We start from the raw sequence: 27,379 nt of genomic DNA, 5'->3' as shown, positions 1-27,379 counted from the left end.
GAGAAAGATCTTGTCATGCGGAATAAATCTGAGTTATTTTAAAACATATCATAAGAAATAGGAACAGGAGTAGGCCATACGGCCCATGGAGCCTCCTCCGCTATTCAGTAAGATAATGGCTGATCTGATCATGGACTCAGCGTCACTTCCCCACCCGCTCCCCATAAGACCTTATCGTTTAAGAAACTGTCTATTTCTGTCTGAAATTTATTCAATGTCCCAGCTTCCACAGCTCTCTGAGGCAGTGAATTCCACAGATTTACAACCCTCAGAGAAGAAATTTCTCATCTCAATTTTAAATGGGCGGCCCCTTATTCTGAGATCATGCCCTCTAGTTCTCGACTCCCCCATCAGTGGAAACATCCTCTCTGCATCCACCTTGTCAAGCCCCCTCAATCTTATACATTTCGATAAGATCACCTCTCATTCTTCTGAAGTCCAATGAGTAGAGGCTCAACCTACTTAACCTTTCCTCATAAGTCAACCCCCTCATCCCCAGAATCAACCTCGTGAACCTTCTCTGAACTGCCTCCAAAGCAAGTATATCCTTTAGTAAATATGGAAACCAAAACTGCATGCAGTATTCCAGGTGTGGCCTCACCAATATCTTATATGGCTTTGGCAAGCCTTTCCTGCTTTTGTACTCCATCTCCTTTGCAATAAAGGCCAAGATACCATCGGCCTTCCTGATCACTTGCTGTACCTGCGTACTATCCTTTTGCGTTTCATGCACAAGTACCCCCAGGTCCCGCTTTACTGCGGCACTTTGCAATCTTTCTCCATTTAAATAATAACTTGCTTTTTGATTTTTTTCTGCCAAAGTGCATGACCTCACACTTTCCAACATTATACTCCATCTGCCAAATTTTTGCCCACTCACTAAGCTTGTCTATGTCCTTTTGCAGATTTTGTGTGTCCTCCTCACACATTGCTTTTCCTCCCATCTTTGTTTCATCAGCAAACTTGGCTACGTTACACTCAGTCCCTTCTTCCAAGTTGTTAATATAGATTATTAACCCCGCTAGTTACTGGTTACCAACCAGAGAATGAACCATTTATCCCGACTCTCTGTTTTCTGTTAGTTAGCCAATCCTCTATCCATGCTAATATATTACCCCAACCCCGTGAACATTTATCTTATGCAGTAATCTTTTATGTGGCACCTTGTCAAATGCCTTCTGGAAGTCCAAATACACCACATCCACTGGTTCCCCTTCATCCACTCTGCTCGTTATATCCTCGAAGAACTCCAGCAAATTTGTCAAACATGACTTCCCCTTCATAAATCCATGCTGACTCTGCTTGACTGAATTTTGCTTTTCCAAATGTCCTGCTACTGCTTCTTTAATCATGGACTCCAACATTTTCCCAACCACAGATGTTAGGCTAACTGGTCTATAGTTTCCCCTTTTTTGTCTGCCTCCTTTTTTTAAAAAAAATAGGGGCGTTACATTTGCAGTTTTCCAATCTGCTGGGACATTCCCAGAATCCAGGGAATTTTGGTAAATTACAACCAATGCATCCACTCTCCCTGCCGCTACTTCTCAAGACCCTAAGATGCAAGCCACTTGTAACTGCAGGTTACAGCCCTTGTACAGCCTTCAGTTATCTGTCATCTTCCTACCTTGTGCATGTGCAGAAGAGGAAGATCAGGGACATGCTGCAGAAAATACTAAAACCACTGCATTAAATTGAACCAAGCTCCTCAAAAGATTGTCAGCAAGTTCACACGGGTGAAATTTCTCCTTTAGCTGTGACAGTACTCTGTGCATTACAGGATACTTGATCAGAAACCGCTTATAGAAAACTTGAGAGACAATGTTTTCACTAAAATATTTATTAGACAAATTGCATCGACAGCATGCCAATGCAAAAACATCATTGCCTCTTTTCTCCATACTGGAATAATAGCCTCTTCAAAAGGATACTCCTACACCTGTTTTTACAGTCTGATAATATGGCCTATTTTCCTGCAGTTCTAGAGATGAAGCCTACAACATGTTGAAACTTTATAGCAAAACATTACTAAACAAAAGAAATGCACAACTGAAAGATGAACAGGCAATTTAGTTTTAAATTGCAACACGCCGTATGATGAAAATTAACACTAACCCACCAGGGGCTAATTAGCCATCAAGACAATATCTGGAACCCAAAAGTGATGTACTGTAATGATCATTACCAATGGTTTGTAATAAATTTGATTATAGTTGCAATTGGCCAGTAACAAATGGATTTTTCTTCTCCCTCCCAACAAGCACATACAGAAAGAACTATTCCATGTTTGTTATACTTCACGCTAAAAACTGGAATTAGGAGTAGGCTGAGGTTATGAGTGATTAAACTTTGACCACTTTTACAACACTTGAGAAATTACTTTCCTGTCAGCTTTGTTAAGTACAAACATGCAACCAAGAATACTGGTTTATTTAAAGTAAACATTCAATAAAGTTTTGTTTGACTATGCATTTTACTTTGAAGCACTAACAAATAAAACTAGCCCAAAATGAAATATTGCAAAAGTAAATACCTCAAAGACTTTTCGGTTTCTGTGGGAGATTCTCATCATGCGAAATAATTTGATTTATTTTAAAACATTTGTACTTCTACTGTGAAGGCATCAATCTCCCTCGGAATGTCAACTTTCAAGCTACAAATCTTGCAATAAAAAGAATCTATGTGTTGACAAGCATGATCAACATACCAGATCAGGCTGGCATGATTGCAGAAGAATTCAGAGATTTGAATAAACTTGATATTTTGATCTTATTCCAAAATAAAACAGTACTATATTAAAAAGTTTCCAGCCTCCACAGCCTGCAGGAAAGATCAGTTGGCCAGTCTGTAGGATCAGTTGGTCAAAGGGCAGTATGAAATTTGGCCTATTTGCAATTTTAAAATGAGCCAGAAAACAGTGACCACTCTTATGAAATCTAAATAGGATAAAGAATTCTGGCACCCCATTGCAAAGAAACATTCTGGTTTGCAAACTTGTGCAAAGGCTAACGAGATTTGATTGTAGCTCCCTGCAAGCCTCATGATCATAAAAGCTGCTGGATTGTTGCAACTGGTTTAATAATGTCCCTCAGGAAAGAGAACCTGCCACTCCTACCCAGTCTGGGCTACACATTGCTCAGGTTGACTCAAAGCCGAGGGGAAATAGGGTTGGGCACTGAATACTACCTTGTCCATGTTGCCCACATCCCAAGAACAAAAAGAAAAATCAAACTACAATGCAGTACTGAAATTGTTGTAAACTAATTACTTTAAATAGATGCCAGAATGCAGCCATCAAAATGTGTAATATGTGTTTGCTTTTTCATTAAGATATTCTACGTGCAAACAAAATAAATTTCACCTGTATGCTACTTTTCTTCTGATACATAAAACAAATTATAGCACTTTGGAGTGAGTGAAATCCAATTTTACTCATCACATAGATTGCTTTCACGAAGTCAACATTCACAATATACATAATCGGTTTCATAAACTATTGTAGCAAAAATTAAAAAGTCAGTTTCACCCTGTGCAAACTTGAAATGCAATTGTTATTCCATAAACCATTAATCAGTAATGTACTGGTACCAAAGAAATGCTGATCATTTTACATTTAGTGTCTTCTTAGCGAACTGGAACATTTTTTATTAAATGAAATGTGCATTGAACACTTTTGGGGAAGAATAAATAAACCTTTAATACAGCCATCTGCTTCAAAATGTGCTTGGTGTTCCTTCCATTTTCAATTTCTTCTAGTGCTGAAACTTGAATATTTGCACACGTAAGTTTTTTTTAATAATGTAGTAAATATGCAACAATGCAGCTTGAATGCCAGTTACAGATCAGCTTCCTTGGGTGTTCTCCAGAGAAAGAAACATAGATCTGTCTGTATCAGTGAGAACAGCCGCCACGTACAAATATATATATATATATATATATATATATATAAAACACATCAGAAATTACATTTCCCATACGGAGTTTAATACAAGATCATCTACTCAATAACTATGCATCACAGTATTCCAAAGAAGGCCAAAATTTGGGGTTGAGTTGATTGGGATTTCTCTTCCTATCCTCCGGCCCCGCCCTTCAAAAAATACATCCATCAGTATTACAAGTATTTTTGCAACTCAACCCTGAAGGAAGCTTTTATGCAGAATCACATTGTCTGCAAATTCCAGACTCTAAAGGCAGTGAACTTTGGTCCTGATTTCATACGCAATCGGTTGATAATCAGTCTGATATGGCAAAATCTTAATACCACACTCTATTTGAGTATAATTAGGATCCGACTGATATCATCTCCAAACCAATCCCAATTAACCTAGTATTTTAATATTGCAATGTAGTTTTTAAAATCACAGTATAAACGTTTTTTTGTTGGAAATTCAAATAATGCTGTATTAAGACATATTAAAACATTTCACAAAGTAACTTTGCCCCATGGTTGACATTCTTGGTATAGCCCAAACCAACAAGATAGTTTCAAATCCCATCCAACTAAAGAAAAAGCTTTAATTCGAAATCTAAAAGCAAGGCTTCTTTTTTGGTGAAAATACAGCAGAATGAAATCAGGACGTCGGCAGTCTTTCAGCTATTGCTGGATCAAACAAAGTCTCATTGTGCCAAGCTGTTAATATTCACTGGAAAGAAGCTCTGCAATTATATTAAAAACTTTCCAACTTGGCCATAATGATTTAACACCTGGTAGAATTTCACATGGAGAAATAGTGTTTTGGGAGAGAAACCAGAATACGATTTAAAATACAAATCCTTGTACACCAACTTCCCAGTTCAATGTTGATAATATTTTTAGTGGGTTTACTATCAATCTGCCTTGTGTCATGCAACTCATTCTCAAAAGCATTCCTTTATAGATTAGACAAAATTATATAAAACATACTGTTCACTCTAAAAACAAAGAAATATGGCTATAATATTTGTGTTTCTTCAGAGCACAGCGATGTCAACCATAAACAGATCATAATAGCAACAGGTAGCTCAACCAGAACTTGGATGTTTTCAGTTGTAAATAGTACAACACTGTCCCATTGAGATCATAGTTGATTTTATTTAACGAAGGTAGTGGCGAGCAATTAATATGATAATGCTGGAATACAAATTATTTTTCTCCCCCTCCGAATACTTACCAAATACTATAAAACTCTACCCTGAGCAGAATGTGCTGGTTCCAAAAAAAAGTCAATTAATCACAGCCATCTTTAAAAGAAAAGCTACAATGATCAATTGAATTCAGAGTCTTGAACTCAATCTTGATCCTTAAGGAAGGTCTTTCCAAACTTGTACTTGAAGCAAGTGTGAAAGTAGTAAACTTTATTCAGTCTGAAAAATAAATACCAATAAATCCAGCAAGTATGGAGCTGTTACCGCTGGTAGAGATATACAGTTTAGATATTAATGGTCCGTGCATCCTGATCCGTGGAGGTCATCTGACCTTAAGTCTTGATGTCATCCATTCTAATCCTTGACATAATCTGTGAAGAAAAATGGAGCACTTACTGCACATATTGTTCAATATCATGTTTAATTACAAAAACAAATTCTAAAAGGTTAGTCCCGCACACATACAATTTTGGAAAAAAAAGACAAACTAGGGTGTACTTCAAAACAAGGGTACTGAAGTCAACAAAACATCTGCAAATATTTAAAACCTCTGCATTGGTGTCTTTCAGTTTTATAGGATGCGACTGCTGCCAACGAACCGGAAGTAATTGCGCATGCGCAGTTGCAATGTTTTTTTGGTGTTCCGATTTTTAAAAAAACTGTTGGGTGAAACTATGCTGTGAAGCCGTTTGCAGTGACTGTTGAGGTTCAGTTTGAAAAAAGAATTAAAATTAAATGATCCCAAGTGGTGGGCAACGGGAACAGGGAGCGGGGCTGAAATGTGGGGAACCGGGAGTGGGGCTGAAATGTCGGGAACCGGGAGTGGGGCTGAAATGTCGGGAACCGGGAGCGGGGCAAGCAGAAACATCATCGAAATGTCTAGATTAACGCGCAGAACGATTCTGTACAGCTTCCGGTTTGTTGGCAGGAGTCACTCCGTTTTTTTATAGGTAGTTTCTGCATGCTGGAAAAGGTATGGCAAAGATATTTTATTTTTAAAAGTTTATCGATTAATAAAGGCTTATAACATCTGCCTTATATAAACAAAAGTTTGTGATTTTAGCTATTTTAAAATTTTCATTGCCAGTTACTGTAAGTAAATCAATCTTGAAATTTTAAAACAAATTCACAAACATCCACTTTTCAATATCTAATGGAAATAAAACTAAAAAAGGCTCACAAAAATTGGCAACAGGGAATGCGGCAGAATTATGACCCTCCCCACTTTATTAAAAATACTGCTTTTGGAAAATATGGGAACATCTCTGTTGATATTATCTTTCCTGTGCAATTTTTACATGTTCCATCCAGAGTAAATTGAGGAACCAAGGTGCCCAAACCACTTAAGGGTCCCGTGTGAAATAACCTACTCAAGGTGCATTTATACACAGCAATGCTGAAGTTGCAGTACAAATCAAGAGTCAGAGCCCTACTGACTCGAGGGAAGTTGCTCGAAACTCCATACAAGAGACAGCCTAACGTTGCGAAGGTTTGACACTGCACAGAGCAGAACTGCAAAGTAGTATCAAAGCTCTTCCCCAGCAGTAAGAAATTAAATGGTTAGAGAGAGTATGTAGCTGGGTCTATATACTCCAGATATTTAAATACAATGTAGGCAGATTATTAAAGTTTTACAGGAAATCCAAAAGGGATTCCTGAGCACTTTCAAAACTTCTTTGACGCTACTGTGCAGCTCTACTCTGTACAGGGTTTGAAAGTGCTCAGGAATCTCTTTTGGATTTCCTGTGCACCTGTGAAAAGAGCTTTGTGCATGGGTATGCATGCAGAGTTCTGACCTGGGCAGGAGAATTGGAGTTCAAGTTTGGCAGTATAAGCACTCCCCGGCTGGAACCAATTCTGCAGATACAAGCTCAAGACCAATTTAAGTATAGCACAATATTTTAGCAGTGAACCCATAGAACAAAACCAGCACGATACTAATCAGCACTAAATTAGCAATCCTACTTGGAGGCCACAATATGCATGGTGTGAAATTCACTGATGGAATTCACTGCTCTTCTGAAGCTGGGGTTAAAGTGTGCTGTTAGGACAGAGGCAGGGGAGCTTTATGTTTCACCCAACATGGAAGTGCTTGATGTTTAATGCTAAGTATGTGCTTCTCTCCACATCAACTTTGCAAGCTCAGCAAAAAAAAAAAGAGAAAAATATAATTACTTTAGAGCACCTGAGCATCACTAAAAAGTCAACTGATTGTCAATCCCAGACTGCCAGATTTGTTTTCCTATTATACTTGACCAAAGGTAATAAAACATCCTTAAAGTCTAAAATTCTAACCACTCACCCTTCTCCTGTCAGAGCACAGCAAGCTTGGATATGCCACTGATGATCTTTGATAGAGGTCAATTTAAGGTACTGAGAGATTTCAGCTACTGTCATGCATTCTTTAACATCTTGTTTGTTGGCAAAGATCAGCAGTCCTGCTCTCTTCAGATCCTGAATTGTAAAATACAAGTCATTATTATTTCTTTAAGAAAATTGTACCTATATTATTACTTCATATAGACTGGATTTTTAAACTTTAATTTTTTTTAAGGACAGGCTCTGCAAAAACCCTGAGGAAGTAGCATTGTGAAATCATTTCCCGACAAGGAATGGTTATTGTGGGAAAAAAGCATAATTTTGCAGAAATAGCACTGGTTCATTGATACGCAACTCCAAGAAGTCAGCATGGTGAAAGGGAGGAAACAGTATAATGTCATTCTACATGCAGCCATATTTTAATATTGATCATTCGACAACTGTTCAAATGTGTAAAAGTTCACCGTTGCATCAAAATTATGGTTAAAAGTAGATGCAAGGGAAGTGTTCATGCTGAGTAGGGTTATACTCTCAATACAAACACCTCTGTCCTAGAATCAGCTCTAATTCTTATCAAATAACAAAGAGTCAAAATGTTGTGTCTGATCCATCAAAAAATCTTCTTAAAAGCCTGAAAGGAGATCAAATTTTATTACTCTGTTTGCTGCTTTAACAGACTCCAGCTGCTGGCCAACGCTGAAATAGTCCACAGCTCAGTTTCTGCACAGCACGCATAAGATCTTGAGGATACTTTTTTTGAACTTAGTATGGAATGTTATTAATGTTTGGAGAGAACCCATTATCCTGTCTGCTCTCGTAACATTAAAAACTAGTTGCTGGGAAATGGATCATTGTATGTTCATCCAAGTATACATACAGAATTCCACTTCACCATGTAAAAATTATTGTGGACAGAAATGAAAAACCCCACAGAAGTCACCATCTTAAATAGCCTATAGTGCACAATGAACAAAAGGCCTTGCATTTGGATAGCACTTTGAAATTCAGTGACTTAAGTAAAGGCATATAATATGAATGTACAAAAAACCTAAGAGGACAGTTGAAGTACTGTGTGTAGTCTTGCACTCTGTACTATAGGAAGGATGTTGAAGCAATAAGTGAGGGCACAGCACAAATTCACTCGGATACTCCTGCGTATGAGGAAATACAAATACAAAGACAAATTGGGCCTATTTTCTAAGGAGAGAGATTATTGGGTAACATGATAGAGGTATTTAAAATTATGAAAGCATGGGCAGAGTAGAGAGAAACAGACCATTTCCAGTGACTGAGGGGTCTAGACACAGCCACAAAATTAATGTAAGAGATTTACAACAGAGAGATGAAACATTTTTTTTATACATAGTGTTGTTAGGCTGTGGCATGCATGACCTGAGTTAGTGCTTGAAGCAGAGACCATATCAACATTTAAGAATAGGTTAGATAGGTGGTTGAAGGTAATGGGGAATAAAGGGTAGACACAGGGGATTAGGACTACTGCTCATGCGGAGGATCAATATCAACACAGACGATTCGGGCCAAACGGCCTGCTTCAGTGTGCTAAATTCTATGTAGATTAAGGCAGCAACCATTTTCCACAGAGCAAAGCCCTCCAAAACAGAAATGAGCTGAATAAAAGAGTGTTTCGGCGGTGTTGGTTAGAGGAGGAATGAAGGCGGGACAGCAGGAGGATACGGTGTAGATTTTCAAACATTGTCATGGATTGTTTAACATTCAGTCATGTACAACTTTGCTTCATGTCTGATCCGAACGATTGAACTTCTGAAAATGCGGCATTCCCTCAGTGTTGCACTCAAGCGCTGGACTAATTTATGTGCTCAAAACTGCAATCATATGACTCAGAGGTAAGAGTGCTGTCAACTCAGCCAAGCTGACACCAAATAGCCTTTGAGCACTGCACTCAATTCACACAGAAGTAAAATCCATCAACGACTGAGTATTGCTTTAATAAAAGTTAAGAAAACAGCTGCAGGCAGTTGTTAGGATTTTTGACTTTGAAATAATTCTACTGAATAAAGTCAGGCTTGACTGATTCAACAAAGATCAGCTATGCCAATAACAATCAGCTCAGCCAGTAGTGAACAAATGGCATTCATTTGAAATTCAGATAAAATCAGCTTTATTTCCCTTCTTGAAGCAAATCAAATTTTCTTCTTTCAAATAGTTTTTTGAGGAACAATTAGCATTACTTACTTCAACTAAACCCTTCACCCATTTTTGAACAGCCGAGACCATTGCAGAATTATTTTTATTTTTATTTCAGGTTTTTAACCCAGAAAAGCTGTTTTCAGAAGACTAGCACTTAATTTGCCACCTGGTGCACAACGACCCAAAACCAAAACTGACCATTTTTGATTCTTTGGTGTTCAATTCTTCACAATTATTTTAAGAATTTTCCATGCGTGCAAAATCAAAATTATGGGTGGGGGATCCCTCAAAATTACTCCTGCGCCATCCCATAACTTTACAACAACAACAACTTGTATTTATACAGGTTGAAATATAGAAACATAGAAATTTTCAGCCAATCGTGTCCGCGCCGGCCGACAGAGCCACACAACCCTCGGTCAGCAATCCTGAAGGTTACATATAAACCAATGAACAATGGCGGACAGGTAAAGAGCATCCGGCCCAACCAGTCCACCGCATACAACCAGCAATACCCCATGTATCGCAACATTTTACACTCCACCCACCCGGAGCCAATCGATCTCTTGTAAAAGGCAAAAAAACAGATGAAAAACCCCAAGCCAATTGGGGAAAAAAATCTGGGAAAATTCCTCTCTGACCCATCCAGGCAATCGAAACTAGTCCAGATCACTCTGGCCATATTAGATTCCCTGAAGTACTTACCTCATCCAATCTAATCCCAATTACCAGCTCTAGGTCCTTAACTCTGCAGGTTATGGCACTTAAAAGTGCACATCCAAGCACCTTTTAAATACGATGAGAGTTTCTGCCTCCACCACCCTTCCAGGCAGCGAGTTCCAGAGCCCCACAAACCTCAGCGGGAAGAAGCTTCCCCTCAAATCCCCTCTAAGGCTTCTACCAACCACCCTAAACCTATGCTCCCTCGTAATTGGCCCCATCAAGGGAAATAGGCCCTTGCTATCCACTATATCCAGGCTCCTCAAAATTTTATACACCTCAATGAGGTCTTCCCTCAGCCTCCTCTGTTCCAAGGAGAACAAACCCAACCTATCCAATCTGTCCTCATAGCTAAGATTCTCCATTCCAGGCAGCATCCTCCTAAATCTCCTCTGCACCGTCTCCAGTGGAATCACGGCCTTCCTATAATATGGCGACCAGAACTGCACGCAGTATTCCAGCTGTGGCCTAACCAGTGTATTATACAATTTAAGTATAACCTCCCTGCTCTTGTATTCTATGCCTCGGACAATAAAGGCAAGCATTCCATATGCCTTCTTAACCACCTGGTCTGCTGCTTTTAGGGATCTGTGGATAAGCACTCCAAAGTCCCTTTGTTCATCTACACTTCTAAGTGGCCTACCATTTAATGTGTATACCCTTTCCTTATTAGCCCTCCCTCCCCTTCTCCAAGCTAAATTCCATTTGCCAATGTTTAATTAGGAGGGGGAAAATACAGTATGAGAGGAAGCTTGTTGGGAACATAAAAACTGACTACAAAAGCATCTATAGATATGTGAAGAGAAAAAGATTAGTGAAAACAAATGTAGGTCCCTTGCAGTCAGATTCAGGTGAATTTATAATGGGGAACAAAGAAATGGCAGACCAGTTCAACAAATACTTTGGTTCTGTCTTCACGAAGGAAGATACAATTAACCTTCCGGAAATACTAGGAGACCGAGGGGGAGGAACTGAAGGAAATCCTTATTATACGGGAAATTGTGTTAGGGAAATTGATGGCCGATAAATCCCCAGGGCCTGATAGTCTGCATCCCAGAGTACTTAAGGAAGTGGCTCTAGAAATGGTGATCATTTTCCAATAGTCTATCGACTCTGGATCAGTTCCGATCGACTGGAGGGTAGCTAATGTAACACCACTTTTTAAAAAAGGGAGAGAGAAAATGGGTAATTATTGACCGCTTAGCCTGACATCAGTAGTAGGGAAAATGTTGGAATCAATTATTAATGATGAAATAGCAGCGCATTTTGAAAACAGTGACAGGATCGGTCCAAGTCAGCATGAAAGGGAAATCATGCTTGACAAATCTTCAAGAATTTTTTGAGGATGTAACTAGTAGAGTGGACAAGGGAGAACCAGTGGATGTGGTGTATTTGGACTTTCAAAAGGTTTTTGACAAGGTCCCACACAAGAGATTGGTGTGCAAAATTAAAGCATATGGCATTGGGGTTAATGTACTGACGTGGAGAGAACTGGTTGGCAGACAGGAAGCAGAGTTGGGATAAACGGGTCCTTTTCGGAACGGTAGGCAGTGACTAGTGGAGTGCCGCAGGGCTCAGTGCTGGGACCCCAGCTATTTACAATATACATCAATGATTTAGATGAAGGAATTGAGTGTAATATCTCCAAGTTTGCAGATGACACTAAGCTGAGTGGCGGTGTAAGCTGTGAGGAGGATGCTAAGAGGCTGCAGGGTGACTTAAGACAGGTTAGGTGTGTGGGCAAAAGCATGGCAGATGCAGTATAATGTGGATAAATGTGAGGTTATCCACTTTGGTTCCAAAAACACGAAGGCAGAATATTATCTGAATGGCGACAGATTAGGAAAAGGGGAGGTGCAACGAGACCTGGGTGTCATGGTACATCAGTCATTGAAAGTTGGCATGCAGGTACAGCAGGTGGTGAAGAAAGCAAATGGTATGTTGGCTTTCATAGCTAGGGGGTTTGAGTATAGGAGCAGGGTGGTCTTACTGCAGTTGTACAGGGCCTGGGTGAGGCCTAACCTGGAATATTGTGTTCAGTTTTTGTCTCCTAATCTGAGGAAGGACTTTCTTGCTATTGAGGGAGTGCAGCGAAGTTTCACCAGACTGATTCCCGGGATGGCAGGACTGACATATGAGGAAAGACTGGATCGACTGGGCCTGTATTCACTGGAGTTTAGAAGGATGAGAGAGGATTTCATAGAAACATATAAAATTCTGACGGGACTGGACAGGTTAGATGCAGGAAGAATGTTCCCGATGTTGGGGAAGTCCAGAGCCAGGGGACACAGTCTAAGGATAAGAGGTAAGCCATTTAGGACTGAGATGAGGAGAAACTTCTTCACAGAGTTGTTAACCTGTGGAATTCTCTACCACAGAGAGTTGTTGATGCCTGCTCATTGGATATATGCAAGAGGGAATTAGATATGGCCCTTACAGCTAAAGGGATCAAGGGGTATGGAAAGAAAGCAGGAAAGGTATACTGAGATGAATGATCAGCCATGATCTTATTGAATGGTGGTGCAGGCTCGAAGGGCCGAATGGCTTACTCCTGCACCTATTTTCTATGTTTCTATGTTCTGCCCACCTGACCAGTAGATTGATATCTTCCTGCAGTCCATGACTTTCCTCTTCATTATTAACTATACAGCCAATTATAGTGTTATCTGCAAACTTCATATTCATACCCCCAATATTCAAATCTAGATCATTGATATATACCACAAAAAGCAAGGAACCCAGTACTGAGCCCTGCGGAACCCCACTGGAAACATCCTTCCAGTCACAAAAACATCCATAAACCATTACCCTTTGCTTCCAATCTCCAAGCTAATTTTGGATCCCATGGGTTTTTACCTTTGTGACTAGTCTGCCATGTGGGAACTCATCAAAAGCTTTGCTAAAGTCCATATACACTACATCATATGCACTACCCTCATCAACCCTCCTGGTTACCTCCTTGAAAAATTCAATCAGGTTAGTCAAACACGATCTTCCCTTCATAGCAAGGGGATTCGAGTACAGGGGCAGGGAGGTGTTGCTACAGTTGTACAGGGCATTGGTGAGGCCACACCTGGAGTATTGTGTACAGTTTTGGTCTCCTAACCTGAGGAAGGACATTCTTGCTATTGAGGGAGTGCAGCGAAGGTTCACCAGACTGATTCCCGGGATGGCGGGACTGACCTATCAAGAAAGACTGGATCAACTGGGCTTGTATTCACTGGAGTTCAGAAGAATGAGAGGGGACCTCATAGAAACATATAAAATTCTGACGGGGTTAGACAGGTTAGATGCAGGAAGAATGTTCCCAATGTTGGGGAAGTCCAGAACCAGGGGTCACAGTCTAAGGATAAGGGGTAAGCCATTTAGGACCGAGATGCGGAGGAACTTCTTCACCCAGAGAGTGGTGAACCTGTGGAATTCTCGACCACAGAAAGTTGTTGAGGCCAATTCACTAAATATATTCAAAAAGGAGTTAGATGAGGTCCTTACTGCTAGGGGGATCAAGGGGTATGGCGAGAAAGCAGGAATGGGGTACTGAAGTTGAATGTTCAGCCATGAACTCATTGAATGGCGGTGCAGGCTAGAAGGGCCGAATGGCCTACTCCTGCAACTATTTTCTATGTTTCTATGTTTCTATGTTTCACAAATCCTTGCCGACTATCCCCGATTAATCCTTGATTTTTTAAATGTAGATTTATCCTGTCCTTCAGGATTTTTCCAATAATTTTCCCACCACTGAGGTTAGGCTGACAGGCCTGTAATTACTCAGCCTATCCCTTTCTCCCTTCTTAAACATTAGCAGTCCTCCAGCCCCAGGCCTGAATCCAAAGAGGACAGGAAAATGATGGTCAAAGCCTCTGCTATTTCCTCTTTCGCTTTGCTCAACAACCTGGGATGCATCTCATCCGGATCTGGGAACTTACCACTGTCACAGCTGCCAAAAGCCTTAATACTTCCTCTCACTATGTTTATTTCATCCAGAGTTTCACACTCATCCTTGATAGCAGTATCTATATTGCCCCTTTCCTTTGTGAAAACAGACGCAAAGTATTAATTAAGAAGCATATTCACATCTTCCACCTCCCCCCTCATGGTCTTTAATAGGCACTACCCTTTCTTTAGTTATCCTCTTGTTCGTAATATATCAATGGAACATCTTTGGGTTTTCCTTGATTTTACTTGCCAAGAATTTTTCATGCTCTCTTAGTATTCCGAATATTCTTAATTTCACCTTTGAACTTCCTATATTTCTCCATAGATTCTACAGTATTTAGCCATCGGTATATGACATAAGCAACCCTTTCTCCTCCCCTGTAGGTCCCTAGACATCCAGGGGGCTCTAAAATTGTTATTCGCACCCTTTTTCTTTAAGGGCACATGTTTGGCCTGAGCCTTCCGAATCTCCTCCTTGAATGCCTCCCACTGTTCAGACACTGATTTACCTTCAAGTAGCCGTTTCCGGTCCACTGTGGCCAAATCACTTCTCAACTTAACAAAGTTAGCTTTTCCCCAATTTGGGACTTTTATTCTTGGTCTAACGTGTCCTTACCCATAACTACCTTGAATCTGACTGAATTATTGTCACTGGCACCCAAGTGCTCTCCCTCTGATACCCCTTCCACCTGCCCAACTTCATTCCCCAAAACTAAATCCAGAACCACCCCCTCCCGAGTTGGGCTTGTTACATACTGACTAAAAAAGTTCTCTTGAATGCATTTTAGGAATTCCGCACTCTCTATACCCTTCACACTATATTTGTCCCAATTAATATTAGGATAGTTGAAATCCCCTACTATTACTACCCTATGGTTTTTGGACTTCACAGAAATTTCCCTACATATTTGCTCTTGTATCACCCTCCCTCTGTTTGGGGGTCTATAATACATGCCCAGCAGTGTGATCGCCCCTTTTTTATTTTGCAGTTTGACCCATATGGCCTCATGTGATGATCCCTCTAGCATATCATCCCTTCTCACAGCTGTAATAGTTTCTTTAATCAATACCACGCCCCCCCCTCCACCCCTCAATTTTTAACCCCTCTCTTTCCGGTATAAAAATCCTGTAGCCAGGAATATTGAGCTGCCAAACCTGCACCTCTTTCAGCCATGTCTCTGTAATGGCTATAATGTCATACTCCCAAGTGTCCAACTGTGCTCTCAGCTCATCCGCCTTATTCGCTATACTCCTTGCATTGAAGTATATACCATTTAGTACAGGACCTCCTTGATTACTACTTACTAACCCTTGTTTCCTGTCTTAAAAATTCACTTTCTACAATGTTAGCTTTACTTCCTTCCCTATTGAATTTATTCTCAGGTTCCCATCCCTCTGCCAAGCTAGTTTAAACTCTCCCTAAAAGCACTAGCAAAACTTCCCACGAGGATACTGGTCCCGGCGCTATTGAGGTGCAACCCGTCCGGTTTGTACAGGTCCCATTTCCCCCAGAGGCAGTCCCAATGCCTCAAGAATTTAAAGCCCTGCCTCCTGCACCAACTCTCCAGCCACGCGTTCATCCTCTCTATCCTTCTATTGTTGTACTCATTAGTACGTGGCACCGGTGGTAACCTGGAGATTACTACCTTTGAGGTCCTACTCTTTAATATTTCTACTAGCTCCTGAAATTCTGCCTGCTGGACCTCATCCCTCTTTCGATATGGATCACGACCTCTGGCTGTTCACCCTCTCCCCCCAGAATAGCCTGAGTCCGCTCTGTGACATCCTTGACCCTGGCATCAGGGAGGCACCATACCATCCTGGAGTCACATCTATGGTTGCAGAAACACCCCTCTATTCCCCTAACTATTGAATCCCATACCACTGTACATTTTTTATTCTTTGTCCCTCCCCCTTGTGCAGCTGAGCCATCCGTGATGCCTTGGACTTGGCTCTGGCTACACTCCCCAGAGGCACCATCACCCTCACCGGTGCTCAAAAGAGAACTTCGATTGGAAAGTGATATGGACTCGGGGGGAGTGGGGAGGGTAGGAACTCCTGCACTACCTGCCTAGCGTTCTTCCTCGGTCTGGTGTTCATCCACTCCCCTTCTGCCTGCACGCTTTAAGCTGCAGGGTAATCACCTCCTGAACCGTGCTATCCATGTAGCTCTCAGCCTCGCGGGTACCTTGGCCCAGGCGTTTCCAGATTCGGGATGTCGAAAGATGTTGCAAAATCCGGAAATACCCGAACCTCGGCCCGGGCGCTTCCAGACTCGGGACGTCGGAATGACGCTCCGAAATCTGGAAATACCCGAATTCCGGAACGGCCTCGTTCGCTCTACCTGTATAGCACCTTTAACATAGTACAACGTCCCAAGGCGCTTCTCAGGAGTGTTACAAGACAAAACAAATAAATTTGACACTGTTGTAGGAGGTAGGCACCTTTAGAATATACCAGAATACTAGGCAGTAGGCACCTGCTAGATATATCTAAACGCATATAAGTTTAAAGTGGCCACACATAAAATGGCTGCCCAGGCATGATGGGAAATCAGGTAGTCAAGCTGTGAACTGTTGAATGTTCAATGACCGAGCAATAACCCTGTGAGGCCCACTATAGGAATGCCTTGGATGCAGGATAAGAATAATGAGGAGAGAACCCATCTCCCGTATTCAAGGCCATAAACCAATTAATTCCCCAGGAAGAAAGAGATAAGAGAACCCATCTCCTGTAAACAAGGTTATAAACTAATTATTTCTCCAAGAAGAACTACTGAGAGAACCTATATCAATCAGCCCAAGCTGACAAGAGACGAACACATGGTTCCTGAGACATAAGGGGAATTCTATTGGGTTAAAAGAACCTATATGTAATCTATAATCGTTGTGATTGGCTTGTGTCCAGCCGTGATGGGCTGTGTAACTGTAGTAAACTGTTTGTAACTGTTGTGAAACATATAAAAGTGAATGTAACCCTTTGTTCTGTGGAGAGAAGCCTGGACTCAGTCTTGTGATTTCCTCCCCGCTAAGCGTAATAAAGGCCGCATCAGCATTGGAACCGACTCTGAGTGTTGAGTGATTCTTCTGAGAAAACACTAACGCTAACAGACACCAAGCCACACAAGAGGAAATTATGGCAAATGACCAAAAGCTTGCTCAAACAGGTAGGTTTTAAGGAGCGTCTTAAAGGAGGAAAGAGAGGCAGAGAGATTTAGGGAGTATGTTCCAGAGCTTAGGGCCTAAGCAGCTGAAGGCATGGCCACCAATGGTTGAGCAGTTATAATCAGGGATGCTCAAGAAGGCAGAATTTGAGGAGCGCAGACATCTCAGGGGGATTGTGAGGCTGTAGGAGATTAGAGAGATAGGGAGATCACTTCCAGAAGTGTAGCGGAAACCCTGTTGATGTACGTAAACCAATTTCTGCCGTATTTCTGGTGAAATTACGGTGGCTGAGCGAGGAACCGATGAGGAACCTCTTGGCCTATGTCGCAGCGTACCAATCCTTAAAATATCTCAGAGACTCATGTATTTGCAGGATTTATTCAACTAGATGCAATATATCATTAAACCTGCACAAGATCTAAGATATGAAACATTCAAGTTAATTTAAAAAAACACTATTGCTGTGCCAAGATGCAGTTTCATTCCAAAATATGCGCATATAACAAGTTAAAAAGACAACTAAAGTTCAAATGTTCAGAGACCAAAAAAAATTAACTAACTCGACACTCGGTATTTATGAGCATCTCACATGGGGCTTGATGGGCCAAAACCAGCATCATGCTGCTCCCTTTCCGAGTTCTCTCGTCTTCGCCCCCCCCCTCAAAAAGCAAAACGGTAGAACAAACCTTATTTGTAACTTTGAACCTTCAGGGAACATATTAAAACCTAACACTATTTATATATGTTAAAATTAGACTTAATTGATGCCAACACTTATTTAGGACTGTAGTGAACTCACTGTGTATTTTAGGATCCAGATAATCTAGATCACTACTTAGCAGTAAATGTATGCACAATTCAATCACAATTAGTAATTTCAACATTGAACATTTCTCTCCATATATTAGTCTTGAAATTTTGTTGGCAGGTCTACTGCACCTGATGATTTGCAATAATTTTTTTCCACAAGGAAATCGAATTAGGCAATGTTGGGATTTAGTGCTAAAAAAGTGAATAATAATTTGAATTAAGCAACTTCGAATTAAGAATAAACTTAATAAAATAGTGTCGGCTCAGAATATTCACAAGAGTCAGGAGTTTGTAGATTAAAGTCCTACTCCAGGATTTGAGTACTGTGAACCTTGGCTGATACAAATGCAGTACTGAAGGAACGCTGCATTGTCAGAGATGAAATCTATTGAATGAGACATTAAATTGAGTCACCCTGTGGTTCAGATGAATGTAAAATATCTAATAGCACAATTCCAAGAGGAACTTGGAGCCTTCCTAGAGCCATGGCCAATAAATTCTCTCTCAATTGGTCATTCATGCTAGTTGTTGCTTGTGAGCTCTTGGTGTGCACAAATTGGCAGCCATGTTTACCTATATAACTGTAGCTAAACATCCAAGGTAATTAATTGGAAGCAAAGCGCTTTAGGACATCCTGTGGAAGTACAAGATTAAATAAAATCTTAAGAACTTGCATTTATAATGTTCATAACCACTGGAAGGATAGTCCAAAGGAAATTAAATTGCATTTTTGAATTTGCTGCACTATTTTCTCTTTAATTATAATAAAGAACTTCTTTCAGGACCTTCGACAGTCTCTCAGCTCGTCACAGCCAATGAAGTATTGATTTTTTTTGAAGTAAACAGCGTGAGATTGGAGATCAGGTGCAGAGATAAAAAGGGCACGAGAGCAGCAACCCAGCAGTAAACAGCTATCCCTGCAGCAGCAAGGGATAAGTAGTATAAAGAATCAACACGTGATGTCACAGGAAAGCAAGGAAGTGATTGGTTGGTGAGTTTTTCTCTCTTGTTCTTGGGTATTGATTTAATTTAAGAGCCGGGATTAAATACTAAATGTTCAAAACTTAATGAATGAATTAAATACATTAGAGAAGGCAGGGCAGCCAATGCGTCACTACTGATGCATGTGGGAACTGGTTGACCCCATTGAGGTCCACCGCGATCACATCTGCAGTAAGTGTCTGCAGCTCGAGGAACCTTGGCTCCGTGTTGATGAGCTGGAGTCCGAGCAAACTGACGACAGCACCGTGGTACAGGGGGCCATTCAAGTGGGGGGAGTAAAAAGAAATGTTGTAGTTGTTGGGGATAGTATCACTCGGGGGATAGATACTATTCTCTGCAGCCAAGACCAAGAGCTTGCCCGATGCCAGGGTTAAGGACATGTCCTCTTGGCTGCAGAAGTACTTGGAATGGGAGGGGGAAGATCCAGTTGCTGTGGTTCATGTAGGTACCAATGACATAGGTAGAAGAAAGAAAGAGGTTCTGCTGAGGGAGTATGAGCAGGTCGGGGCTAAATTAAACAGCAAAAACCATAAAGGTAATAATCTCTGGATTACTATCTGAGCCACGGGCAAATTTGCAAGGATACATAAGATCAGATAAATGAATGCGTGGCTCAATGACTGGTGTGGGAGAAATGGGTTTCGGTTCATGGAGCACTGGCATCAGTACTGGGGTAAGAGGGAGCTGTTCCATTGGGATGGGCTTCACTTGAACCATGCTGGGACTAGTGCCCTGGCGAATCGAATTACTAGCTCGGGCTTTAAAATAATTAGTCGGGGGGGGGGGGGGGGGGGTGGTGCGAGGCCTCCGGTGAGCGGAAATTTAAAAAGTCAAAGAGCAAGGAGAAAGTAATAGAGCAGGATAGCACTAGGGGAAATGATAACCTAAGCATGACAGGAAGGGACAGAATGTATAAAAATAAGAGTGCATCAGAAAGTGGGGTCAAAGCAGGAAAAAAATGGTTAAAAAAGAATTAAAAGTTCTGTATCTGAAGGCACGCAGCATTCGTAACAAAATAGATGAGTTGACGGCACAAATAGATACAAATGGGTACGATCTGATAGCCATTACAGAGACGTGGTTGCAAGGTGACCAAGGCTGGGAACGAAATATTCCGGGATGCTTGACAATTCGGAACGACAGACAGAAAGGAAAAGGAGATGGGGTAGCTCTGTAAATAAAAGATGAGATCAGTGCAGTAGTGAGAAATGATACTGGCTCAGAAGATCAAAATGTAGAATCAGTTTGGGTGGAGATAAGGAATAATAAGGGGAAGACGTCACTGGTGGGCACAGTATATCGGCCCCCTAACAGTAGCTACACTGTTGGACGGAGTTTAAATCAATAAATAATGGAGGCTTGTAAAAAAGGAATAGCAATAATCATGGGTGATTTCAATCTTCATGTTGATTGGACAAATCAAATTGACCAAGGTAGCCTTGAAAAAGAGTTCATAAGAGTGCAGCGTGACAGGTTCCTTGAACACTACGTAATTTAGAAATATAAAAAATAGGCGCAGGAGTAGGCCATTCGGCCCTTCGAGTCTGCACCACCATTCAATAAGATCATGGCTGATCATTCACTTCAGTATCCCTTTCCTGCTTTCTCTCCATACCCCTTGATCCCTTTAGCTGTCAGAGCCATATCTAACTCCTTCTTGAATATATCTAATCAACTGGCATCAACAACTCTCTGCGGCAGAGAATTCCACAGGTTAACAACTCTGAGTAAAGAAGTTTCTCCTCATCTCGGTCCTAAATGGGTTACCCCTTATCCTTAAGACTGGTTCTGGACTTCCCCAACATCGGGAATATTCTTCCTGCATCTGACCTGTCCAGTCCCGTCAGAATTTTATATGTTTCTATGAGATCCCCTCTCATTCTTCTAAACTCCAGTGAACACAGGCCCAGTCGATCCAGTCTCTCCTCATACGTCAGTCCCGCCATCCTGGGAATCAGTCTGGTGAACCTTCGCTGCACTCCCTCAATAGCAAGAACGTCCTTCCTCAGATTAGGAGACAAAAACTGAACACAATATTCCAGGTGAGGCCTCACCAAGGCCCTGTACAACTGTGTTAAGACCACCCTGTTCCTATACTCAAATCCCCTAGCTATGAAGGCCAACATGCCATTTGCCTTCTTTACCGCCTACTGTACCTGCATGCCAAATTTCAATGACTGATGTACCATGACACCCAGGTCTCGTTGCACCCTCCCCTTTTCCTAATCTGTCGCCATTCAGATAATATTCTGCCTTCATATTTTTGCCACCAAAGTGGATAACCTCACATTTATCCACATTATACTGCATCTGCCATGCATTTGCCCACTCACCTAACCTATCCCAAGTCACCTTGCAGCCTCTTATCATCCTCCTCACAGCTCACACCGCCACCCAGCTTAGTGTCATCTGCAAACTTGGAGATATTACACTCAATTCCTTCATCCAAATCATTGATGTATGTTGTAAATAGCTGGGGTCCCAGCACTGAGCCCTGCGGTACCCTACTACTCACTGCGGCACCCTACTACTCACTGCGGCACCCCACTAGTACGGAACCAACTAGGGAGCAGGCTATCTTAGATCTGGTACTGTGTAATAAGAACATAAGAACATAAGAAATAGGAACAGTAGTAGGCCATACGGTCCCTCGAGCCTGCTCCGCCATTCAATAAGATCATGGCTGATCTGATCATGGACTCAGCTCCACTTCCCTGCCCGCTCCCCATAACCCCTTATCGTTTAAGAAACTGTCTATTTCTGTCTTAAATTTATTCAATGTCCCAGCTTCCACAGCTCTGAGGCAGCGAATTCCACAGACTTACAAACCTCAGAAGAAATTTCTTCTCATCTCTGTTTTAAATGGGCGGCCCCTTATTCGAAGATCGTGCCCTCTAGGTCTAGTCTCCTCCATCAGTGGAAACATCCTCTCTGCATCCACCTTGTCAAGCTCCCTCATAATCTTATACGTTTCGATAAGATCACCTCTCATTCTTCTGAATTCCAATGAGTAAAGGCCCAACCTACTCAACCTTTGGTTAACCTGTGGAATTCTCCACCGCAGAAAGTTGTTGATGCCAGTTCGTTAGATATATTCAAAAGGGAGTTAGATATGGCCCTTACAGCCAAAGGGATCAAGGGGTATGGAGAGAAAGCAGGAAAGGGGTACTGAGGTTGAATGATCAGTCATGATCTTATTGAATGGCGGTGCAGGCTCAAAGGGCCGAATGGCCTGCTCCTGCACCTGTTTCCTCATAAGTCAACCCCCTCATCCCCAGAATCAACCTAGTGAACCTTCTCTGAACTGCCTCCAAAGCAAGTATATCTTTTCGTAAATATGGAAATCAAAACTGCATGCAGTATTCCAGGTGTGGCCTCACCAATACCTTATATAGCTGTAACAAGACTTTCCTGCTTTTATACTCCACTCCCTTTGCAATAAAGGCCAAAATTCCATTGGCCTTCCTGATCACTTGCTGTACCTGCATATTAACCTTTTGTGCTTCATGCACAAATACCCCCAGGTCCCGCAGTAGTGCAGCACTTTGCAATCTTTCTCCATTTAAATAATAACATGCTCTTTGATTTTTTCTGCCAAAGTGCATGACCTCACACTTTCCAACATTATACTTCAGCTGCCAAATTTTTACCCACTCACTTAGCCTGTTTATGTCCTTTTGCAGATTTATATGTCCTCCCCACACATTGCTTTTCCTCTCATCTTTGTATCATCAGCAAACTTGGCTACGTTACACTCAGTCCTTTCTTCCAAGTCGTTAATATAGCTTGCAAATAGTTGGGGTCGCAGAACTGATCCCTGCAGCACCCCACTAGCTACTGGTTGCCAACCAGAGAATGAACCATTTATCCCAACACTCTGTTCTCTGTTCGCCAATCATCTATCCATACTAATATATTACCCCCAACCCCGTGAAATTTTAGGGTTGTGCAGTAATGAGTTTGAGGAGGCGGAGCGGGACGTCGAGGAAACCTACAAAAGGCCCAGCGTCACCGAGCAGCCAGCAGGGAGTTCAAGGCGGCGGAGCGGGACATCGAAGAGGCCCACAAAAGGCCCAACAGTCGTCGAGCAGATAGCGGGGAGTTCGAGGAGGTGGAGCGGGACGTCAAGGCGGCTTACAAAAAGCCCAGCATCATCGAGCCGCCAGCGGGGTGGTCAAGGAGGCAGAGCAGGTCGTCGAGGAGGCCTACAAAAGGCCCAGCGTCGTCGAGCAGCCAGTGGGGAGTTCGAGGGTGCGGAGCAGGATGTCGAGAAGGCCAGCTGGTACAGCGGCAGAAGGCAAAAAAGTAGAAAGGAATCGAAGCGTGACGTGACAGCCAAGGGGTAAATGATTGGTGAGTAGTTTTTCTTTTCTTTATCAGTAGGTAATCTTTATCATTGTTGGTGCCAAATTAAGTTAATCTAGGGGTTAAGACATGGCAGGAGAGCTCGGACACGTGTCATGCTCCTCCTGTGCTATGTGGAAACTGACGACTACATGTGCAGGAAGTGTATCATGCTGCAACTCCTGACAGACTGCAGTGCGGCACTGGAGCAGCAGGTGGATTCACTCTGGAGCATGCACGATGCTGAGAATGACGTGAAGAGCACGTTTAGCGAGTTGGTCTCACTGCAGGTAAAGGGTAGACAGCCAGATAGTAAATGGGTGACCAACAGGAAGAGCAGTGGAAGGAAGGTAGTACAGGGGTCCCCTGCGGTCATCCCCCTCCAAAACAGATACACCGTTTTGGGTGCTGTTGGGGAGTGGGGGGGGGGGGGGGGGGAATGACTCAGCAGGTGAGGGCAGCAGCAGCCAAGTTCATGGCACCGTGGGTGGCTCTGCTGCAGGAGGGCAGGAAAAAGAGTGGTAGAGCTATAGTGGTAGGGGAATTGATTGTAAGGGGAATAGATAGACGTTTCTGCGGCCGCAATCGAGACTCCAGGATGGTATGTTGTCTCCCTGGTGCAAGGGTCAAGGATGTCTCGGAGCAGCTGCAGGACATTTTGGAGGGGGAGGGTGAACAGCCAGTTGTCGTGGTGCATATAGGTACCAACGATATAGGTAAAAAAACGGAATGAGGTCCTACAAGCTGAATTTAGGGAGCTAGGAGTTAAATTAAAAAGTAGGACCTCAAAGGTAGTAATCTCAGGATTGCTACGAGTGCCACGTGCTAGTCAGAGCAGGAATCGCAGGATAGCTCAGTTGAATACGTGGCTTGAGGAGTGGTGCAGAAGGGAGGAATTCAAATTCCTGAGACATTGGAACCGGTTCTGGGGGAGGTGAGACCAGTACAAACCGGATGGTCTGCACCTGGGCAGGACTGGAACCAATGTTCTAGGGGAGTGAATGTTTGCTAGTGCTGTTGGGGAGGGGTTAAACTAATATGGCGGAGGATGGGAACTTATGCAGGGAGACAGAGGGAAGCAGAAGATAGAAAGAAGAAAATTAAAAGTCAAGGGCAGAGAAACCCAAGGCAAAAATCAAAAGGGGCCACATTACAGCAAAATTCTAAAGGGGCAAAGTGTGTTAAAAAGACAAGCCTGAAGGCTCTGTGCCTCAATGCAAGGAGTATTCATAGTAAGGTGGACGAATTAACTGCACAGGCAGCAATTAATGAATATGATATAATTGGCATCACGGAGACATGGTTCCAGGGTGACCAAGGCTCGGAACTCAACATTCAGGATAGACAGAAAGGAAAAGGGGGTGGGGTAGCATGGCTGGTTAAAGAGGAAACTAACACATTAGTAAGGAAGGACATGAGTTTGGATAATGTGGAATCTGTATGGGTCGAGCTGTGGAATACCAAAGGGCAGAAAACGCTAGTGGGAGTTGTGTACAGACCACCAAACATTAATAATGAGGTTGGGGACAGCATCAAACAAGAAATTAGGGATGCGTGCAATAAAGGTACAGCAGTTATCATGGGCGACTTTAATCTACATAGAGATTGGGCTAACCAAACTGGTAGCAATACGGTGGGGAGGATTTCCTGGAGTGTATTAGGGATGGTTTTCTGGACCACTATGTCGAGGAACCAACTAGAGGGCTGGCCATCCTAGACTGGGTGATGTGTAATGAGAAAGGACTAATTAGCAATCTTGTTGTGCGAGACCCCTTAGGGAAGAGTGACCATAATATGGTAGAATTATTTATTAAGATGGAGAGCGACAGTGTTAATTCAGAGACGAGGGTCCTGAACTTAAGGAAAGGTAACTTCGATGGTATGAGACGTGAAATGGCTAGGATAGACTGGCAATTGATACTTAAAGGGTTGACAGTGGACAGGCAATGGCAGACATGGATGAACTTCAACAATTGTACATCCCTGTCTGGAGTAAAAATAAAATGGGGAAGGTGGCTCAACCATGGCTAACAAGGGAAATTATGGAGAGTGTTAAATCCAAGGAAGAGGCATATAAATTGTCCAGAAAAAGCAGCAAACCTGAGGATTGGGAGAAATTTAGAATTCAGCAGAGGAGGACAAAGGGTCTAATTCGGAGGCGGAAAATAGAGTATGAGAGGAAGCTTGTTGGGAACATAAAAACTGACTGCAAAAGCTTCTATAGATATGTGAAGAGAAAAAGATTAGTGAAGACAAATGTAGGTCCCTTGCAGTCAGATTCAGGTGAATTTATAATAGGGAACAAAGAAATGGCAGACCAGTTGAACAAATACTTTGGTTCTATATTCACGAAGGAAGTCACAAATAACCTTCAGGAAATACTAGGGGACTGAGGGTCTATTGAGAAGGAGGAACTGAAGGAAATCCTTATTAGGTGTGAAATTGTGTTAGGGAAATTGATGGGATTGAAGGCCGATAAATCCCCAGGGCCTGATAGTCTGCATCCCAGAGCACTTAAGGAAGTGGCCCTAGAAATAGTGGATGCATTGATGATCATTTTCCAACATTCCATGGACTCAGGATCAGTTCCTATGGACTGGAGGGTAGCTAATGTAACCCCACTTAAAAAAAAAGGAGGGAGAGAGAAAGTGGGTAATTATAGACCGGCTCACCTGACATCAGTAGTGGGGAAAATGTTGGAATTAATTATGAAAGATGAAATAGCAGCGCGTTTGGAATGCAGTAACAGGATCGGTCCAAGTCAGCATGGATTTATGAAAGGGAATTCGTGCTTGCCAAATCTTCTAGAATTTTTTGAGGATGTAACTAGTAGAGTGGACAAGGGAGAACCATGTGATGTACTTGGACTTTCAAAAGGCTTTTGACAAGGTCCCACACAAGAGATTGGTGTACAAAATTAAAGCACATGGTATTGGGATAAATGGGTCATTTTCTGGTTGGCAAACAGTAAGTAGTGGGGTGCTACAGGGATCGGTGCTGGGGCCTCAACTATTTACAATCTATATTAATGACTTGGATGAAGGGACCGAGTGTAATGTAGCCAAGTTTGCTGATCATACAAAGAAGGGTGGGAAAGCAAGTTGTGCAGAGAACATAAGAACATAAGAACATAAGAATTAGGAACAGGAGTAGGCCATCTAGCCCCTCGAGCCTGCTCCGCCATTCAACAAGATCATGGCTGATCTGGCCGTGGACTCAGCTCCACTGACCCGCCCGCTCCTCGTAACCCTTAATTCCCTTATTGGTTAAAAATCTATCTATCTGTGATTTGAATACATTCAATGAGCTAGCCTCAACTGCTTCCTTGGGCAGAGAATTCCACAGATTCACAACCCTCTGGGAGAAGAAATTCCTTCTCAACTCGGTTTTAAATTGGCTCCCTCGTATTTTGAGGCTGTGCCCCCTAGTTCAAGTCTCCCCTACCAGTGGAAACAACCTCTCTGCCTCTATCTTGTCTATCCCTTTCATTATTTTAAATGTTTCTATAAGATCATCCCTCATCCTTCTGAACTCCAACGAGTAAAGACCCAGTCTACTCAATCTATCATCATAAGGTAACCCTCTCATCTCTGGAATCAGCCGAGTGAATCGTCTCTGTACCCCCTCCAAAGCCAGTACATCCTTCCTTAAGGTGACCAAAACTGCACGCAGTACTCAAGGTGCGGCCTCATCAATACCCTATACAGTTGCAGAAGGACCTCCCTGCTTTTGTACTCCATCCCTCTCGCAATGAAGGCCAACATTCCATTCGCCTTCCTGATTACCTGCTG

The 27,379-nt window shown here is 42.3% G+C and overlaps 1 protein-coding gene across 1 annotated transcript in view; it reads right to left on the bottom strand.

Annotated features, from left to right (window-relative positions):
* Positions 1 to 1,705: 1,705 nt before the first annotated feature.
* The window catches only part of arl5a (ADP-ribosylation factor-like 5A), a 70,581-nt gene continuing 44,907 nt past the window's right edge, over positions 1,706 to 27,379 (bottom strand). The window contains exons 5-6 of the mRNA XM_070875300.1: positions 7,427 to 7,578; positions 1,706 to 5,495 (exon numbers count right to left, since the gene is read on the bottom strand). Coding sequence (XP_070731401.1) covers positions 5,447 to 5,495; positions 7,427 to 7,578 — 201 coding nt within the window. The 3' untranslated portion in view covers positions 1,706 to 5,446. The remainder of the gene's footprint in view (positions 5,496 to 7,426; positions 7,579 to 27,379) is intronic.

Source organism: Pristiophorus japonicus, chromosome 3, assembly GCF_044704955.1.
Source record: "Pristiophorus japonicus isolate sPriJap1 chromosome 3, sPriJap1.hap1, whole genome shotgun sequence".
NCBI classification, from domain to species: Eukaryota; Metazoa; Chordata; class Chondrichthyes; family Pristiophoridae; genus Pristiophorus; species Pristiophorus japonicus.
This window is presented reverse-complemented; position numbering and strand designations above follow the sequence as displayed.